The following is a 21,897-nucleotide window of genomic DNA, read 5'->3' as shown; positions in this document are numbered from 1 at the left end:
CAGCCAAAGTCGATCTTGGATCATATTTATTATATGCTTTCAATTTCAGGGCACAAATTAAAAAGGAACTTGTGCCACTACAAATTTAAACAGAAGAGTAGCACTTGCTGGAGAAGTTGAAATGAATCAGGTTTGGTGCTGCAATGAGGAAAATTTAGCAGCAAGGAAATAACACTTTGGAAAAAGCTGGAAGAACTGCATGAACTGAAAGGTCAGAAGTACATACTGTGATCGGACTGTAGGAACAAGGAGAAGATGCTCCAAGTAGAGCGTACTTTAGTTTCAACATGCATACAAACATAAGAGCTCATGATTGAAGTGTGACAGTTTTTCTCATTATCATGAGCAAATTACCGCTCAGACAAACAGACATTTGAAAATGAACTGATGCATTTTGTTCAGGTTTGCTCCAACGATATAAAACTGATTAAAAACATTTTGCATTAAGCACTAATTAAAAATGGAATAAAAGCTATACAAATCTCTACAGGTCTACAGTAAAATCTGCTGCAGCAAAGTCACAGTGCAGAGGAAATAGTCACTTGAGCCAGTGTGTCTGTGTGTGTTTGTCTTTGAGGTCACATGGTGAACAAAGGCATATGGCAGTCAGCCGAGCTGCACTTGATGAGTCACGGTAAATCTGAAACACACTCCCCAGTGTGTGATGTCATAACTAGGCGGTGCTGCCGTGGGTGATGTCAAATGTAGGTGACCGCACCTTTGCTGTTTTTCTCCAGTGAGATCTCCACGTAGGACGTGGGGACGTAGCCCTCCTCTCCGCCTTGTTTCCGAACCCTTGTCCATCCGTCGCCTTTATCTTCCTCTATGATGTACAGCACCTCGTTCTCCTTCATTACCAACGTGCCTTCGTTAGAGCCTAAAGAACAAACACATTTTTAGTACTTTAACATTTTGAATTTACGCCACATAAATGAACACAGAAACTATGTGCAAAGGTGTAAACAAGGAACATTTAGTGCAAGGTGTTTTTGTACCATCAAAAGAGTAGAGAGCTTTGCAGTGGCCAATGGCAGGGAGAGGATCGTCATCGTCAAACTCATAATCAAATTCATGTGGGTCTGGCTGCGGTGGAGACCGATGCTCCTGACTGTGATCATCTGTGTAACTGCCTTCAGGGCTGAAAGAGAGAAGAAGAGCGTCAATGTTTTAAAGCAGCCTTTATGTTCGGTGTGACATGTATTTGAATAAGACTGGAAGGCACAGTCGTTACATATGACAACCATGCTATATAAATGACAAGCTACTGTTCCACTGATATCACATATTTAGTGATTCATGTATCTTTGTCATTTCTTTTGGTTCACGTACATCAAGATCCAAATAAAAAGAAAATGTAATGAGATTAAGTACATTTGCAGTAAGTACACTACTATTTAAAATATGTCTCTTAACATCTTATACTTACACTCATACATTTATTTGAGCAAAAATACAGTAATACAGTAATATTTAGAAATAAATTAAATATTCCTGTGATGGCAAAGCTGAATTAATTTTCTCATTACTTCAGTCTTCAGTGTCACATGATCCTTCAGAAATCATTCTAATATGATGATTTAGTGCCTTAAGAAACATTTATTATTATTATCAATGCTGAAAACAGCTGATATAAAATTTTAGTCAATCTGCCTTAGCATTGAATGATTTATGATTGGTATTCCCACTACAGAACTATCTGAATACCACTGCTGTGCCTTTCTACTCATTTATATCTAGAAAAGTCTTGCAGAACAGCTCAACAGCTCCCTCTACTCATGGATTTACAAACAGTTCAGGCACTCATAAAAGAGACGGCTGTATACATAGGCATATTATTAGTCTATCTATCTTGAGAATGAAGAACGTAATCAGGAAATGCAGACCTCTCTCTGCCATGAGGTGCATGATGGTTCACATCTGCACTGGCACGTCGCTCACTACGGGATCCATGCTTTCCTTCAACCTCTGCTAGCCAACTCTGAGATGGAGAGACAGAGGTGAAGAGTGATACAGGTCCAAACATTCTGTACTACTAATGAACATCTGTTAAATTCAAAGGCTTATTATGAGAAACTTCAAGATGAATTGCATTTCATGTGATGCAGAAACCGCATTATATCCATCCTTCCACTAGATGGCGCTGACACATAGAGCCGCTCAGCTGTTTTATGTCAAATTTATCCAGATGTACATTCCCGGAGGCTGTGCTTCCTTATAAGACTGCAACAATAAGCTGATCCTCTGGGAAGTTACCTCATTTTTATGGATCTCAGAGCGAAGTTTCTCCATGTTGCATATGGTCTCTGAAATCTTGGGCTGGAGACTTCCAGGATCTCCCATCTGAGGATTCTTCTCATAAACATCCTTCATTTTGTTAAGAGCATCTCTGCGATAAAGACATTATGATTTTGAGATACTATTCTCTAGCTATTTAACAGGTTTTTAAGTGTTTAAGCTGTGAGCATGCATGGCTGCAAACACACAGGGAAAAAAATGAAGGAAAATGTAACAATGCAATTAAAATAAATAAATAACAAATATAAATGGATATGTAAAAAAAAAAAAATTTAAATTAAATAATTTTTTTTTGGTCTTTATGCCAAAAGGAAGTTTAGCCAATAGAAAGATGTTTTTCTCAGCAAAAGAAAAAACGGCTACTCACATTTTTTTATGGAAACAATGCTATACAGAGAATTTTATAATAAAAACACATAAAAAAAAAAAACACATTTTCCAATAAAACAAAAAAAAGACAATAAAAAAAGCATTCTCCACAGTCTACCTTTGGTCCATTTCTTTCTGTAGTTCTTTATTCAGCTCATCGATCCTCTGTTGAAGTTTTTTGCGTCTCTGTTCAGGAGGAAGGTGGCTGAGATCCTCTAGTGTTGGTGCCTGTACAAACACAGGTTACTGGTTTGAGACAAAGAAGCACTGACAAGCATCCAGTCGCATTTGAAGACAATCGCATAGCACATGGTATAAACAGCCATTCTTAAGAGAGATGTCCTTCCTAGGGTTTTAATAGGCTCATTTGTTTGCATACATTTCAATTTTGCAATTCCACTTTATGTATAAACATTTAGCCACACTATAAGAAATACATCTTTAAGCTGTACGACATGAGGAAAGAGAGGGTTTCATTGCAGTCATAATGTCCTAGAACTAAACACTAAGTCTATTCTTAAACCTCATATCTATACTACAGCAGTCTAAAACACACATCACTTACCAGCTTTAAAGACCACTGAGAGGTTATGGTTACGTCACGCCATTTCAAAAAGAACAAAGACAAATCACTTATAAACATCAGTCAATCAAATGCATTTTGACTGATGATTTTAGTCATGTTTACACAGAATGGCACCATCATATCATAGCTTTAGCTCAGTTCTTGTGAGTATAGTATGGTTTATACCACAAGAGAGGCATTTTGGAAGTCTGGTCAGTGATGGAAAACCTGAACCAGCCTGAAACCTCCTAACAATCTCATCTTTGTTTCAAAATTTGTGTTTTAGCTTGGTTATAAAGTAGAAGCAAAAAGAACAGGTGATATCATGGCATTTGTTTTTACAGAAGTAGGCCCTGATGTGGTTTTCGAATCAGTTCATCTGAACTACTAGGAAAAAGTAATCCGTTATGGCAGTTGGCAGTGTGTTAGTCAACACTAGAACAAATGTTTTAAATAATGACAGCAATCCAATATGCTTCTATTGTAATTTGAATTTGCAAACATTCAGCAGGTTTTTTGCACAATGATTCTTGGCTATATACGTACATCAAGAAAATCTTGAGAAAACAAAGATGGTGCTTGTGAAATTTCAGAATAGCTGTGTCTAGTTAAAAGAGCCATTCACAAATATTAAACCTTAGCGCAAAAAAAATATATATATATATATATTTGAAGTGTCATTGTTTGCTCTGTTGTTTAGAAAAGGTCAGACTGGAACTCTTTGAAGATAATTAAAATGACTTTGATGGACACTTTTCTATAAAACAATTCACAATTGGATGTTATACATTTCTGGTAAACAAAATTGGTTTGGTATTCATCCAAAAAGCTTTGTTCTGTATTTAAAAGAACTTGAAAGGACAATTATTCAAAATAATGAGTCTCCCAGACTAAACTCAATGTATATATATCCAGAAGACGATCCTCTCATGTTTGTAAATTTATTCTGTGTTCCCATCCTCAAGTCTATTTAGAGAGACGTTCACAATGACAGCGATTTATACTGTTAAAGTAACTGCAAGTTACAATGACAGAAATAAGCAACATCAATCGTGTCAATGCAGAAAAGCAGCATCTACCAATGAGAGTGCAGGCAATGCAACTTGTGTGACCAAAAATTACTGTCAGTGTAGGGCTGGGTTTTGACACAAATTTCACAATTCGATTCGATTTTCATTCACAAGCTTGTGATTCGATTCATTATCGATTATTTTGGATATACATCACGTACAGTACATGGCAAATTTTCTCAAGGAAAAAAAAACTAAACTAATGCTGTAAAATATACATGAGAGTCAGTTGGTACAACATTACAACAATATTGAAGATTAAAATTAATGTAGCTTTTACAATAATAAAGTTACAGTTACATATTCATATTCGTTTTTCAATTTCAATTTCAATACTTTTTTTTTAATATAAACATTTAAATGGCGGCTGTCATAAAAACTTGGATTTATTCAAATATAAATTAAACATTGAAGTAAAAATTATAATGAATAAGTTATATGGTGCATATATTAAGCAAAATACCCCTCTCTACAGTTTATTATCTGACTAATGAGTTTATGGCCACCAAATATGTTTTTTTTTCTGAGGTAAATGTGACATTTACAAGCCGTTTTATTGACGTCTTTGTGCGGCTGAAACACTGATTGAGCGATTACATGAGACAGGATACGGATTGTAAAGTTGTACTCTTTCTTTTAACTTAACTTTGGATGTTTAGTCATGTTTACTTTGTGCTGAAACTAGTATTAAAGTGGAGGAGATGATCAGTTCACGTGCATCTCACGCTGCTGCGTCTGTTGAACTGAGTGCTACAGTGATCTGTAACTCCACATTAAACATCGCCAAAATGGCATTTATTGTTTAAATACTGCAATGCAATAAACAGAATTTGTTTCATATTAAAAGTGCCAAAGCAAAATGCTTATTACAATTTATTTGATGAGAAGTACCCTTCAATGTTCCATCCATTATATGAAAACAGGCTAGACTAATAGATTCTTGGGATTTAGGAATCGATATTGTTACGTAAGAACGAGAATCAATTAATGTCGAGATATCAATAATTTTTTACCCAGCTAGTCAGTGTAAACGCAGGTAGAAAAAAATAAATACTAAGCTGTATTCTGTAATATGCAAATTTGCATGTGCATAAAAAAAATAAAAATAAAAAAAATCAAGAAAAAAAACAAACACCCAACACTCCCTCCACCATGTTCTGCTGCTTTATGCAACAATCAAAGCCCACAGCTAAAATTAGGGGCACAGCTCTTTGGACCCAGATAAAGCCTTATTCCTTCACTCAAAAATAATTGTGATTCACACTTTCCTCGCGTGCAGAAATTAGCTAAACCTTGGGTGAGAGAAACCGGCCCAAGCATAAGCACTAACGTCATTATCACTGCAAACACACACACGCCAGATCCGGGCCGACTCTTACCCCTCTTTTCACAGCTCGGAAGGATGGGATCTTAGATTTTGCATTTCTGATTTTGGATAGATGGTTAGCTATCCGCTCTGTAGAAAATTTAGGAGGCTGGAAATGGCCAGAAAGAAACCTCGGGAGGGAAGGGGGACGGGGAGGGATAGATGGGGGAAGCTGGGACAACAAGGATTTAAGGTGAACTACTAACCAAACACAAACAAATGAACATGCAAAAATATAATCGCTCATCTAGCTAGTTAAATGCCTAAATGAACAGTGTCTAGCTTGTTAAATGTTGCTTAGAAGTAAGTTTTAACTTTCATCACATCATTTAAATGAAGGGTTTTTAAAAACAAGAACTACTTTCAAGGGAAGGAAAAACGTGAAGTCATGTTGTTAAAAAAAGACATGAAAAGGTCAGGAAGGTTGTAGGTACTGACAGCATAGGTTTGAAAGCAGAAGTTAAAGTTTTACCTAGCCATATAATCCTTTACTGTTTACACAAGCCAAACCAGAGAGCCTGGACATCATGCAGACTTTTAATTCATCAACTATTCTGAGCAAATGAGCCTTAAAATGTAACAAAGTTGCTTAGCAATGAAAAGAGTTTGTGAAACTCACCTTCGGTTTCTTCCCAAAAAGCCAGAGTTTGTTTTTGGTCCTGCTAACAGCGTGTTTAGGGTCCGGTTTGCCTCCTTCCGTTTTGGGGGTCCCAATGGTGCCATCTGATCCTGTTCGCTGGATGTTCTGACTGAAGTCCTCAAAGGGGAAATCACCCGGGGGTTCAAACCCTGACTTGAATGACTCCACTACAATCCCAGAATCCTGTGGGACAGCAACAATATGCATAACCTTTTTGTAAAGCCAAATGCAAGAATCATATACTACAATTCAGAAGTTTGGAGTGTTCTTTCTTCAGCAACAATACATTCAAATTGTAAAAAAAAGAAAAAAAGATGGGGACATCTATATTGTTAGAAAAGATTTCTATTTCAAATAAATGCTATTCTTTTAAATGTTCTATACATCAAATAATCCTTAAAAATTATCACAAATGTTTCCACCAAAATATTAAACCGCACATCTGTTTTCAAAACTGTTAATGAGAAATGTTTCTTGAGCACACTGGTACCACTCCTTTATTTATTTACACTCTTGAACATCAACACTTGACACTTACAGTTTAACAGTACTATAAGCATAAGCTCATTCCTTTCAAAGACTGAACTAGCAACCTTATGCTTACCAGCCCATATCACCATGTCCCACCATCAGTAGCAGTAATATACTGCATGGAGGGAAAAGATATTGCAACAATTCATATCTTGGGAGAAAAAAAGAGAGAACTTATCATGGAAGAATCTATGTATCTATCTAATGTTATGCGAAGGAAGGAATAGTGAGTGCTCTAGTGTTGGTAAACTGTGAAATGAGGCACGAGGCAGGATGGTTAACTGGTCTGGGACAACTGTGTGTTTGTCCAGGGTGTGGTACCATTACAAAAGTGCTCTGGCTTCGAGTCACCCATTTAACAGCCTCTACGAGCCTCTCTTGACCTCAGCATTGGAGCAGAGGGCATTAGGAAATCCCAAAACAACGTAAGCGAGCTCATAAATAAAACCGTAAACAGAATCAGGTCACAATCAGAGCTGATTGGTTTGTTGCTGGGCAGGGCAAGTATCCACCAATGAATTCAGGAAAGCGAGGGGAGAAGAGGAAAAACAAGGGTGGCATGGAGCTATGGGTGTTACCAAAGAAACTAATCATTTCTGAGTATGAAGATGTTAACTGCTCCGAGTAGAATCTTGAAATTACAGTAATTCGCCAAAATGTGAACGCAGCATTATTCCTGGTATAAAGAAAGAGTTGTGCATAAATTAGTAGGTTTTAAATCCTAAATTATTTAAGAGACCTGGAGGGGTATCCTAACCTAGTTAGGAGCTGCTAAATGTGTGTGTTATGAGCACTGAGACCTTGTCGGAAGATCTGCACAGCTATTAACACACCTGAGGCTACACACATAGCTGATCAAGAATAAGGGGGATCCTCTTTAAAACATAACTTAATATGGAAAACTGGCAAAAGAAAAATTGGCTAGTGGGACCTGTATTAAAGAAGGCTTAGACTTCACTGAAAGTTATTTTTAGTTTCTTCATATAGAGCTGAAGTCCTGCTTAGCTTAGAACTTTCTGACTCCAAAGTCAAAGCAATTCTTAAAAGTTCGGGCTCAAGAATGATGCATTAAATTGATCAAAGGTGACAGTTAAGACATTTACAATGTTACAAAAGATTTATGGTTCAAATAAATGCACTTCTTGAACTCTCTATTCAATAAAGAATTCTGGGAAAAAAATACTGTTCTCACAAAAATACTAAGCATATTATAATGATTTTTGAAGGATCGTGACACATTAGACTGGAGTAATAACTGCAAAAAATTCAGCTTTGCCATCACAGGAATAAACTACATTTTAAAATATATTAAATTTGAAAACTGTTATTTTAAATAACGCATAAGAGAATTTTCTAAATCATAAAAAAAAAAAAAATTTAACCAACACTAAATTTTTTAACTGTAGTGTTTATACAAGAACAGGACAGAAAGAGAGAGGAAGACTAAAACAGGGCACGATGAAATTGTAATCAGTGGTTACGGCGCCACAAGCGTCCTTTTCATAAGCATCAGAGCTGGCGACAGCACTAAGAAAATGAGCAACTTATGTTTCTCTCATCCTCCCTTGCTCTCAATCATCCACTCCCTCGCTTCCTCCCTCCCACTCGCCGTCTCTGATAACCCCTTTTTTCAAGCGGACCGCAGCTACCATGGAGATCACAGGTACAAAATCACCTCAGGGAGAAGTATGGTATCTTTCCTTAAATTCATAATGGAGTGTAATAAGTTACTTGAGGCAACAAATGGATGAAGGCTGGTTATCAAAGCAAGTAAGATGTCATAACTACACCACCTAGTTATAAAAAATTTTTTTTGCAAGCAACATAAATATATACCACAGAAGTTCTGTAAGATCTTTTCAAATGTTTTTTAAAAGAAGTCTCTTATTCTCACCAAGGCTGCAGTTATTTGAACAAAAATACAGTAAAATTAGTAATAATCGGAAATATTATTACAATTTTAAATAACTGTTTTCTATTTTAATACATTGTTTTTGAATAGCAGTATATATTATTAATATTTAATCCTAGAATTTATAGATGTTTTACTAATATGGAATTCTTTTTTGTAGGGTTCTTAAATATTTTAATAGCATTTCAGTACTTACCCTACGCTCGTCCACATTTTTAGCGGCAGTAACCATGCCTTCCAAGCATTTTGAGATGATGGGAATGACTCTTTGTTCCACCTCAGCAAAACTCTGGTACATCTCCCCAAGCTTGACTGTCCGCCGTCCATCCATGTCTTGCAGATTCTACAAGCACAGACACAAACGTTCAACTACTACACTAGAGGTTTGATTTATGAGATCTTTTCTGTGAGCAGTCATAAACCAAATGCAATTTATTACAGTGTTATTGTTAACTGAAACTACTAAAAATAGTTTGTTAATTGAAATAAAGCTGAAATAAAATATAAATATCAGATGATAAATTACAATTTTATGTTGCCCTGTCAATCAAACAAAAAAAAAAAAAAAAAAAATAAAAAAAAAACAAAAAAAAAAAACAAAATAAATAAAAAAAAATAAAAAAAAAATAAATAAAAAGCACCAAAAAATTACTAAAACTTAAAATACTGAGGGGAAAAAATCTGAGCTAATTTAGAATATTAATAAATACTACAATAGTTTAAAAATAATACTAAAATAACAAGTTTATCAACAATTTATTCAGTAAGTATGGTCTTTAAAAGCTTAGCCTTTAAAAACTTACTAAAAAATTAATTGAAATATCAGAAACTACAAATCAGGGATATCATCACCTTGAATATCTGAGGGATGGCCACGTTGAAATGTTTCCACTGTTCAGAGTTGAAGTTTTGCAACTGGGCTGCATACTCGTTCTTGCTCTCCTCCGCCATGTGTTGTCTCAAATACAGCTGGGACTTTGCCTAAGACAGAATGAATGGTCATCTGTATTACTAATACTTCAGGAATACAGCTCAAGCCCCCGGACAACTTAGAGTCTTAGGCCAAAAACTGCATTTGTGCTGTTTTACAATGATTTTTCAAATGGTTCAGATAATATTCAGTCAATAACTTTAAGAAGTCATGTAGAGTATATCAGGATCACACAAACTACCTTTTCCACCTCTGACTTTGTGGCGTTGATATCACTGTCTAGCCTTTCATAGATGAGCTGTGATTTCTCAGCTTCTTTGCATTCCCGTTCAAACTTCTTTTTACTCTGTAAAATCCATACGGAAAAGGAGACATGTTTTTGGGCTGTCAAAACACACATGACTTCCTGCATGAAATACAGTCATAAATACTGTCATGTTTAAATCAAGTAGCAACATAAATACAGATAAACATACAAACAAACATCCAAAACAGTACAGAGAGTGAAAGCGATAATGAAATTTGTGTAACAGCTTCCAAAGCATCTGTGTTTCATTTCGTGACAGTGCAAGAACGAGGAATACCGATGTTATTACGACATGGCCATTCTCAATGCCAAATTCAGCTCTTGCTGGCCTTTAGCTGCAGCAACCATAAAGCTGCAAAAATACTCCAGCAGTACAGACTATGAGACGCACTGACAGGCAGGAAATGTACAGGATGCAGGAACGCAGTGCAGGGTATGAATCGGAGAGAGAGGGAGAATGGAAAGAGAGAGCTTGATAACTTGAATGTGGTGCAGGAAGGTTTCCATTCGTACACTGCCAACAGTCTTTGACACTTTCTTCTGTTTTATACTTGCACATAAACACACACAGATATATCTGGATCTCAGGTCACAGCTGGAGGAGAGGTAGTGAATCGGTCACTGACTGACACAACAGTGCAAATAGCAGATGTACAAACCATCTCAAATAGAGCTGACGCTATTACAAAACTTCTGTGGTTGATACTAATACCAGTAAAAGTTCACGTTTCTTTTGTTAATTGTCCATATTACTATTATAAATTAACATATATATACAGTAACGCTTCCTCCTTGCTTAGAAACACACTTCAGCTCTTGGTCTACGAATTGTAGTTTTGTTATGTTTGTTAATTGTCCATATTATTATTATTATTTAGTAGGGGTGTAAAAGTAGACATATTTGTACCGAAAATCTTCGGTACGGATCTTTCGGTTCGGGACGAATGTGTAACAAACAAATCATTCCATTTTTTCAGGAAATTCAGACAATAAAAGCCGTTTTTGATGCTCTTTGATGTGGCGCAACAGATCGCTGTATAGAAGCCTCGGTTCTGACGGAAGCGCTGAGTGCGAGCATCCCTTCATCATTACTACTAGTTTTAACGTGAAATATACATGAATGAACATCTCATGTAATCGCTCAATCAGTGTTTCAATTGCGAAAAGACGGCATTAAAACAGCTTGTAAACTTACCTCAGGCAAGTCATCAGTGTCTACAGCTCGTTATAGTCTAGAAAAGAGCATTTTGAGATACATTATACTTCTTTATATTTTACTTTACCTGTTAGTGATGTCTTAATTATTTAATATATGTTTAAATAAATCTTTTATGACAGCCACTGTGTAAATGATTATATTTCAACAACAACATATAAATTGTATCATTAAGAAATTAATTGAAAAAACTACATTTTGTGCAATTTACATGTTTGCATAAAAAATGTGTTTGAGTATTGATTATTATTGTTAAAAATAAATAGTAATTGAGTTTTGGGCTTTGTTTTTAACTGTATCCTTAATGTAAAAGGGCTCCCTATAGTTTAGAGCAGAAGCTGAGGTAGACTTTTTAAAGCTATTATTCAATAAATTTAATTGAATTTACTTTAAGAAAAAGCTATTTGTTCAGTAAACCATTGTTTATTTAAAAAAATATTTAAGTTTAGTTTTTTTCTCTCCTGCTGTACCAGTACACCCCTATTATTCAGTATTTAAATTATGCAAACACTGCTTCAAGTTTTTAATTATTAAAACTTTTTTTTTTAAAATAAAGTCACTAATAAAATAAATGAAAAATTAAACAAATTGAAATAAAGAGACCAAAAAAAATGATGCAAACTAAAAAAGTTTTTGAAGTACTTGTAGTAGTATAAATTACTTGCACATAAATGCACACTTTTTTTCCCCACCTGTTGCAGACATAATCGACTGTAATTTTTTGGGTAGCAAAGTACCAGTACTTCTGACATCTCAAATCTCAATGACTCACGTTGTCCATGTGTTTCCAGCACTGGTCTAGAGACTGTTGGGCTTTCCGTCCCTCCTGGAGATGCTGTTGATCAGACAAGACACAACAATATTTAAAATACAACATGTACTGAACTTCACCAGAGCGTGCAGGTGTCTCGGGTGCATGTATCTGGCACTCACATGTTTTCTCTCTCCCTTCAGATCCTGTGAGTACCTCATCAGCTCCCCATACACTTTGTGCCCCATCTCCTCAGCAACGACCTCTCGCTGACCTGCGTAGTCATTCAACTCATTCAGTATGGAGTAGAATGACAGACAGGATGTGAACCTACAGGAAAAAAATATTCAACAATGAAGAAAATGGTAAACATGATCGGTTTAGATCTTTTATTTATTATTATTGGCATAACAGCATCAATGACCATTTTTAGGGCAAAATCAAAGTAAAACACTGCAATAAAAACTTTAATTTTTGGACTTGTGAATGTCTTGCATCTGAACTTAAGGCCTACGTTCTAATATGAGACATTTAGAGAGATTACCTCATTAAAAATTAAGTGCATTTATCACCAGTCACATGCAGCTTCTGCTCAAGTAGCCATCATGGGCCCTGGGGGCCAGCAGACTCTATTTATATGTTGATATTGACTAAAGGCCAGTCTGCAAGGTATGACTAGCTCACTATATATATATATATATATATATATAATATATATATATATATATATATATAAAAACTTTACAGACATGCACACACAAAAAGCTGTTCGTCTCTCCTCCTTAGGCATGTGTGTGTGTTGGGAAGGCTGTTTTTTTGTCCAAAGCAAATGGCCCCCACCTCCAGGGCTGAGTTCTAATCGGTGGGCTGTCTGTACACTACATGAATGTCCTGGGACAAAAACACATGCTGGGAGAAATTATGCCTTTCTAATGGAATTCATTACGGGATATGGGAGGGTCTGGAGCTTTCAACCTAAAACTACAGCCAACAGGGAAGAAACATGCTGCTTAAGATAGCAACTGCAACCAAAACATACAATGAAATAATATCATGAGTTCAAATTTAAAGAATTAATGACAGTTCGATCATTTATTTTTATATTTCCAGTTTTGTAATATATACATACACATATACAGACACACACACATATACATATACACACACACACACACATATACATATACACACACACACACACACACACACACATATATTATTTTATTATTAGTTTATTTAAAAAAATATAATAAATATAATAAATAAAATTATAGTAATTATTACAATATAAAATAATGAATTCCTGTGGTGGCAAAGCTGAATTTTCATCAGTCATACTACAGTCTTCAGAATCACATGATCCTTCAGAAATAATTCTAATATGCTGATATATTATCCATCTTGGAAACAGTTGTGCTACTTTATATTTTTTTGGAACCTGTGAAACTTTCTTTCAGGATGTTTTGATAAATAAATGATAAAAAGAACAGCATTTATTCAAACCAGAAATGTTTTTATTCATTTTAGATAGTCTATCTATGGAGGAAATAGACTGCGGAGTCAAATAAGACACATGGAACTAGCCTATCTATACAGGAAATTACATTTTGTGGATAATGGTCAATAATACAGTTTGAATATTTGACCAAAATAATGTCCTGACAGACCAAACAGAATCAAATATTCTAGAGGTATATGTAATAGTCTGTTACTACCTGTACACAATTAACTTTTTTTGCTATCATTCATTAAAAATGTAAACAGCTGTGAAAATAACCACTTGAGAATCACTGGAGCATGCTAGAATTATTGAAAAGAACCAAAAGTATGCAATTTATCTCACCTGGGCTCATCTTCTTTGGACCGCTTAGGGCAATACTTCTTAACCAGACTCCTGTTGGGCAACAAAAATAAATATTCAGAACACACAGTTTGGCACAAAAACAGCACATTTTATGAATGATTCAAACAAAACTACTCATTAGGGATTATAATATCCCTTAACATCAAAACTAAAGTTATTCATACAGCCATGAAGACAAAAAGGAGTCTGTCCACAGTGTGTTTACTTTGTGCATCAGAGAATTAAAGTAGGCCATGGTAAACAGGCAAAAATTGATGGTATGCTAAGCTGTCCCACGCAGTATAAACTCATGGGAGGAATGCAGAAACAAATCTTTTGTGGGGGCTCCTGAGAGAAGCTGCACTGCTGTGCTCAGGCATGTTGCTGTCTTCAGGGATGGGGGATGGTGTGGGGGGTCCGCTGAGTGTGCTTCTCCCCAACCCAGACCCCTATGCTGCATTGATGTTCTGCACTTCCTTTATGATAGCTTCCTCAAATTCACTTCATGAAATAAATCAAACAAACACTCACTTCCCCTCTCCTTTAGTCTGGTTTTGATTAGTACACTCATACCCAAAGTATCTCAGAATCTATTTTTGATTCAGACGATCTTGCTGAATTTTAGGGTTGCAGTAATAATCTGATAATCAACAAACAGTTGTGGAAAAATAAGATATGTGCACTTCAAGGTGTAATGTTAAAATGTTTTTTAACACTATGAATAGTAGCGGCAGGAATACAGTCAAACATTTTGTATCATTGTATGAATAAATCTATTTCCAAACGGTAAAGAGATTAAGCTAACAAACTGATAATTAAAACAATTATTGTCATCAAAAAAAAAAAAACATTAAAATAAAAATGAAATAATAATTATTGTCATCAAACAATGTGAAAACTTAAATTAAAAATGTATTAATATTGTTAGGATATTTTTTTCCATTCTAAATATTTATAAACTCTTTTTATAAATACACATATGCATGTTAATAAATAACATACATTTTATGTTAATTTGCATGTTAATTTATAAACAACTTTTATAAAAATAATTACTAACATTATTTATTAAATTTAAACGGGATTTGAAGGAGACAACTGGACAATATGCGGAACAATATGCTTTTGATAAAATGCTGCAATAGCTGACTTTTTTCCAACAGATTAATAAAAAAATTTGGTCAACTATTTTGGATCATTAATTGATTAATGATCCAAAATAGTTGTTATGTGCAATCCTGCTGAACAAATAAAATATATAATGCAGTAATACATGATTAATTTGAAAAAAGTTATTAAAATTGAACAAGGGTACTGTGGTTCGGCTCCATTCACCCCTGACTATGGAAACCCTTGAGAGAGAAAAGAGTCTGGGTGTTGCCATGTGTGACTGGCCGTGTCTCGAGGGGGGTTTACAGAGCAGTGTGGGACCTGTCAGGTAGAATGAATGTGGTACTACACTAGAACCTTCAATGAGACTTGAGAGAGGGAAGAGGAGAGACTCTATAACCGTATCCAGGCAACAGCAGAATGTCCACAGGGACAGAGACATCCCGGGAGAGGATAGGAGGCCACAGCTGCAGTCATTGCGTGTCCTTTGGCAAAATCACGGCGTGTGTCTCATTCTCAGTTTGATCTCATTACAAATCTTACAACTTAGAGCCTGCAGGGATTTTTGACCCCTGATTTGTCACCCACCCCTCAAGCTGTATCGCAAGGCAAAAACCAATATTACCACATAAGGAACTGAAGGCTGGAAAAAAGAAAGAAATCAATAACATGGGTCAAACCAGATGTGCTCATTAGGACAATTAAAGCCTTATTATAAAATGGATTGTTCCACTATAAAAATAAAAACATTAAAAACATAAACACCACAAAAGTCAAATCATATAAATATTAAAACAAAATGAAAATATAAAAAAATGTAGAGTACTGTAAATTACTTTATCTCCACTTTTCAAATCAGCCTTTATTTACTTGACAATGGCCTTAACATTTTTGCTGCTGCCAATAATAAAAGCACATGAGATTCAAAATCACAAAAGATTAATAAATAGATATAATTAAAAAATCAATACAACCACAGAAAAACTTTATTTAGTGTGTTAATTTTAATAGCAATATCACCACAGATGAAGAATTAGATATTGTTAATAAATTGTTGCAATGCCTGTAAACTTCAGGAATGAATCACAATGGACCAAAATCATTATTATAATACACTGAGCTTTTTTTTTTTGACCAATTAGTCAACTAGTTGTTCAGGAAATTGACCAACTTGACTCTATAAGCTTGCAGTTATGTGCATCTCTTCTACACATGGCTACAAATATTGAATCTGAACCAGTGCATCAGTATCACTCACTGATAGCATAATTTTTTTATTAACCTACTTATTTCATGTAATCAGAGCAATAAAACCCCTCACTGACATCAGATGAGTCTACAGAAGTTGCTGTTTAAGGCATGTTGTTAGATGCTCACCGTAGCTGCTTTGCATAGGTCTGCTCGATCTCCAGGCGTTCCTTGACGAACTTTGCATAGCGCTCTAGGAAGTCGATGCCCCACTGTGTGTGTTTGTCGAGATTCTCGAACTGGTCCTGATCAGGGAAGAAAGCAGAAAAGAGAAAGAGGTCCAGTGAGATGGAGTTTGATCTGGCTGCTGGTGCCAGACAGGAAACATGAATATGGAAGGACTCGTTTGAAGAATATGAAACATTTGAAGGGTGAGTGCAGAATATAAATCAACAATGAATAAACGTTCACATTGCAAACAAAGATTGTTTCATTGCTTTGAACACATTTTCAACCAACTCAAGAGGAAAATCTTTTAAGAGACGTTTTAAGTCAAGGAATAGTTTTGGCAAATATGATTCTCCTCTGCAGCTATTTAACTTTATCTGTTATTCCAGACATGCTGAGAACGATTCCACCACCTCCATCCAGCCAGCTTGGATGTAGAAAAGGGTGAGCTGAAAGTTTCAGCTCAACTCTGTTACATCACATTCCTCACCACCAACCCGACAACACAGACACGGTGGATCCAAACACAGTCCATCTGGGTTCTGAGCGACAAACAACCCTACGGAGGAGTAAGTGACATCTACAGCATTACATTCAAGAACTATTTATGGTAAAGCCTCGGATGTAGCCAGACTGAGAGTGAGAACACCTACAATGGCTTCTAAAACAAACACTGAATAGCTAAATAATCTATCAAATGTAATCAATTACATATAGATACATATTATAAACTATTATTTATTTATTTATTTTTTGAACACTGCAGTAACAGTGTGGATCCCTGTGAGGTCTCAGGCTGAAGACCTGCCTGTAACTGAATGTGAATGCAGCAACAGGCTTTATAGGCTAAGTCTGTCTTGGGTCAGACAGGGCTTTCTGTTGATGATGATGATGTTTGAGAAGTAGAGACTGAAAGAGAGGGACAGACAAGCTGTGTATTTGCCCGAGGCCGAGTCATTCTGTTCACAGGGGGCACAAGACTATCCACTGTTCAACAGGAGACAAGAGAGACATAGTAATGCAGCTTCAAAGGATTCATCACAAATCCACAACTACTTATGTGTCCTAACAAAGTATGATATCACATTATCATTTTATTACATTTTTTTCGAATATGGTGACTAGTCAACATTTGTCAAAAATAATGACCATTCCGTTTTAAGGTACATTACAGCTAGCAGAGCTTGAACCTACAACCTTTGTATGGCAGAAGAGAAGAGAAGAGCTTTGTTCTGGAGTTCTGGCACTGACCCTGTGAGACACACTGAGATTAGATGCAGTCAGCGTACTTCCTCCACTGAAGAACAATGAACAAACGTCTTTACAGCACCTCACGGAGCATGGAGCACAGATTACAAGCTCATTTAATCAGCCTCACCCTGAGGACTTCTGATGAACATCATCAGGAATAGAGCACATGACTGATGAGAAAAAGTGGAACCTTGGGTGAACCCAGCAAAAGATTCCTGACTATTGTGTGATGTTATACCAAGGACGTACACAACAGGAAGGGAAAAGCACATTAACACACTGACCCCAACAAAATTAATAGAGTATTCATTAATACTCTATTTCTTCAAGGGAAGTCGTGGCTTAATGGTTAGAGAGTTTGACTCCTAACCCTGAGGTTTTGGGTTCAAGTCTCGGGCTGGCAATACCACCACTGAGGTGCCCTTGAGCAAGGCATCGAACCCGCAACTACTCCCTGGGCACCGCAGCATAAATGGCTGCCCACTGCTCCGGGTGTGTGTGTGTTCACTGCTGTGTGTGTGCACACTTTGGATGGGTTAAATGCAGAGCATGAATTCTGAGGGGTCACCATACTTGGCTGTATGTCACTTCACTTCACTCAAGGATGCATATTTAAATATAAATTATGATAATCAATACAAATAAGGCAATTATTATTTTAAATAGGCTATATTAATTATGGTTTGAATAATAACCAATAAATAGCAAATATTACTTTTGGCACCACAACAGTAAGCACTAACAACTGAAATCAATCATTGTAAATAATACAAGTGAATTCAGCCATTGCAGCATTACATAGACATAGACATATACATACACACACACACACGCATATGCTAAATTTAACATTGTCACAGGATCCTCAGCCTAACACTTTAATACTTCAGTCAAGCCAATAGAACACACTGGGGCTCATCTGTTCAGTGGCCTGTATTTTGAGCTGACTTGATGTTTTTGTTATACTGACAGCATCTTACTTAGCTAATGAGTGCACAAATCAGAGAATGAGAGAGAGAGAGAGAGAGAGAGAGAGAGAGAGAGAGAGAGAGAGAGAGAGAGAAACAGAGGGGACAATGAAGTGCAATTAAGATAAAAGTGGAATTCTCCTGCTATGTTTGCACACAGGACCAGTAGTTAATGATTACTCTGGGCTATAACTCTCATGACAGGCATTAGGCAGAATCCTGCCCACCTTTAACAGAGCAAGCAATTCAACGACAGCACCTGACAGTCAAATCACATCAGGTGGGAGGTTTAAATCCAAATTATCTTCCTAAAACTGATAAACACATAACGCAGACATGTGAGGGTGAGTCTCCAGACCAGGGAGTATTACACACAGTCCTGTTAGTTTAATACCGGTCGCTGCTGAAATCGAGGAAATCACCTTAGCAGCACGCTGATGCTTCACTCAAGTGGAAAAACAGCATCCCCCCTCCATCTGCCAGACTTTAAGTGTCATTTGACACACACATTCATACACGGCAGTTAAGGTAAAAATACTGAGATCACTCATATCCAAGTAAACATAATAGGGAAGTTTTCCAAATTAACAAGTCTGCTTGTCAGGCTGCTTTTAGGGCAACAGGATATTGATCAGACACATTTCCAATCTACACTATTTATCTCAGCTAAAAACAGACAAACTCCCCAAAATATACATAATAAAATCTAGGGGCTGTATACCTTGGAGAACCTGGCGATACGATACATACCTCGATACACCAGGTCACTATTCGATACGTACCTCGATACAGAGCTGTCTCGATACGATTTGATACAAGGTGACACGATTCGATCCGATTCAATAAAAATACATGGGCCAGAGCCAATTAGTTAATGCTGAACCACATTTACTCAACAAACAGAACTCTGGCATTTTTCTTTCAATTTATTGAAGACAAAAGTGCATTATAACAAAGTGCATTTTGCTTAAATATATTTGCAACTTTAAGTGCTCTGATTAATTGTACACAAATTGTATTAATCTGGAATTACCACAAGTCCCAACATTTAACTTTCCAAGGGTACAGTCTGAGCTCACACAAGCCACAAAATCTTCTTATTATTATTCTTCTTATTAAATCTTCTTATAATTTTTTTGTGACACCATGTACTGCCATTAACATATTTCACTATGAAATCACTTAAATGCTACATCTTGCTTTAACATCTGGCACAACACAAATCTAATCTACCTCATAACAGGATGGATTTTTTTAAAATCTTAAGGCTAACCAGGTTTGTCCTCAAAAGGCAGGTTGAACAAAAATCACTGCAGCAACAAAACAATAACCTGAGATACTCTTGGTAATCGCTAGCTTTATCCTATGACTTAAAGACCTCGCGGGCCGCTGCGTCCCCTAATGGCTGGGCGGAGTATCGATACTAAGGGCTAGAATGTCGATACTGTATCTTTTTTTATTATATCGTATGTAGCTAAGAATCGATATTTTGAGCACCCCCTATTAAATATAACTTAATTCCCACCATATATCTGATATTATCCATCAAACAAATCTGACTAATTTGATCATTCACTTTTAATTTTAAACTGCGAGTGCAGCCCATTAGCATTTATTAGCTGGTTAGCTTGTCATTCATGTTTCCATTTGCGCTTCTATTTGCATCTATTACCGTTTTCTTTTTTCTCTCGCGCCGTTTTTCAAGAGTTCATCTAACAACAGTGGTAAGTCAGAATCATTAATTAATCACAGCGAGTAATGTCTTCTCCTGCTATTGTTATTTGCACTGCTTGCCACATGTTCAGTTTATCTCTCTCTGTCGGCGACGAGGGATTCACATGTGATAAATGCAGGGAAATAGTTAGACTGACAGAGAACATTTCAGAACTAGAGACACGCATCCAAACTTTTTGTAACTAACTAGATGTGCTCTGACTGACAGAAACCTGGCTAAAACCTAATGATTACATTATTTTAAACGAGTCTACCCCCCAAGATTACGGTTATAAATATGAGCCATGGCGGGCTTCAAGTATAACTCGTTTGAAGTAATGGTGCTTCATATTACATTATCCAGAGAAACAAGTGTTAATGATAAATCCCCTGTGATGTTTGTACTGGCTACTGTATACAGGCCACCATGGCACCATACAGAATTTCTTAAAGAATTTGCTGATTTTATATCCAAGTTAGTGCTGGCTGCAGATAAAGTTTTAATTGTTGGTGATTATAATATCCATGTTGATAATGAAAAAAATATATTGGGATCAGCATTCACAGACATTCTGAACTCTATTGGGGTTAACACAACACATCTCAGGACCTACTCATTGTCGAAATCATACTCCAGATTTAATACTGTCACATGGAATTGATGTTAATGGTGTTGAAATACTGCAGAAAAGCAATGATATCTCAGATTATTATCTAGTCTTGTGCAAACTCCATAAAACTAAAACTATAAATTCTACTCCTTGTTACAAGTATGGTAGAACCATCACTTCTACCACAAAAGACTGCTCTGTAAGTAATCTTCCTGATCTATCTCAATCCCTCAGCATATCCAATAGCTCAGAACAACTTGATGATGTACTTGATACAGCTACAGTATTGCATCAGATAATGCGCTACAGACCCTGAGGAACAATTTCACTCATTCTTTACTATAGGATAGGAAGAACTGTATAAACTTATTAAATCATCTAAATCAACAACATGTATGCTAGACCCTGTTCCATCTAAGCTCCTAAAAGAAGTGCTTCCAGAAGTCAAAGATCTGACTATTATTAATTTGTCACTGTCACTAGGACATGTCCTCTCATTAAAAAAAAAAAAAAAATACACAATATGACCCCAAAAAACTAGCTAAATACAGACCCATCTCAAATCTGCCTTTTCTGTCAAAGTTACTAGAAAAGGTAGTATGCTCACAATTATATTCCTTCTTAGAGAAAAATGGTATCTGTGAGGATTTCCAGTCAGGATTCCAACCGTATCATAGTGCTGCTCAGAGACTGCTCTCATTAGAGATACAAATGACCTGCTCTAGTCATCTGATTGTGGTTGTATCTCTCTATAGCCCCTTTCACACTGCACGCTGGACCCGGCAAATTGCCGGAACATTGCCGGGTCGCCTTCTGTGTGAAATCAAAAACACTGATTCCGTGATTGAACCCGGGTCGTGGACCTAGTAACATTGACGGGTTCAGTCCCGGAACAAGCGCTGTGTGAACAAAAGCCAGAACTAATGCCGTGTCTTAGTGATGACGCGCGTTATCGCGCGACTCTTTTAGCATGTTTTGAAGGCAGATCAACATTCGCGACGAAGCAAATATGTGCAAACTGTAACGAAGCAG

At 36.4% G+C, this 21,897-nt stretch overlaps 1 protein-coding gene across 2 annotated transcripts in view; it reads right to left on the bottom strand.

Annotated features, from left to right (window-relative positions):
• LOC109059090 (formin-binding protein 1-like) overlaps positions 1-21,897 on the bottom strand; it is a 45,415-nt gene that overhangs the window by 1,430 nt on the left and 22,088 nt on the right. The window contains exons 2-14 of one of the 2 annotated variants that reach the window (XM_042729524.1): positions 16,284-16,399; positions 13,797-13,847; positions 12,136-12,283; positions 11,975-12,037; positions 9,921-10,025; positions 9,601-9,729; positions 8,945-9,091; positions 6,285-6,488; positions 2,783-2,892; positions 2,254-2,386; positions 1,884-1,978; positions 996-1,138; positions 719-877 (exon numbers count right to left, since the gene is read on the bottom strand). In XM_042729524.1, coding sequence (XP_042585458.1) covers positions 719-877; positions 996-1,138; positions 1,884-1,978; positions 2,254-2,386; positions 2,783-2,892; positions 6,285-6,488; positions 8,945-9,091; positions 9,601-9,729; positions 9,921-10,025; positions 11,975-12,037; positions 12,136-12,283; positions 13,797-13,847; positions 16,284-16,399 — 1,603 coding nt within the window. Of the gene's footprint in view, positions 1-259; positions 878-995; positions 1,139-1,883; positions 1,979-2,253; positions 2,387-2,782; positions 2,893-6,284; positions 6,489-8,944; positions 9,092-9,600; positions 9,730-9,920; positions 10,026-11,974; positions 12,038-12,135; positions 12,284-13,796; positions 13,848-16,283; positions 16,400-21,897 lie in introns of those variants that run through there. The other variant, XM_042729523.1, reaches the window with a different exon arrangement.

This window comes from Cyprinus carpio, chromosome B8, assembly GCF_018340385.1.
Source record: "Cyprinus carpio isolate SPL01 chromosome B8, ASM1834038v1, whole genome shotgun sequence".
NCBI classification, from domain to species: Eukaryota; Metazoa; Chordata; class Actinopteri; order Cypriniformes; family Cyprinidae; genus Cyprinus; species Cyprinus carpio.
This window is presented reverse-complemented; position numbering and strand designations above follow the sequence as displayed.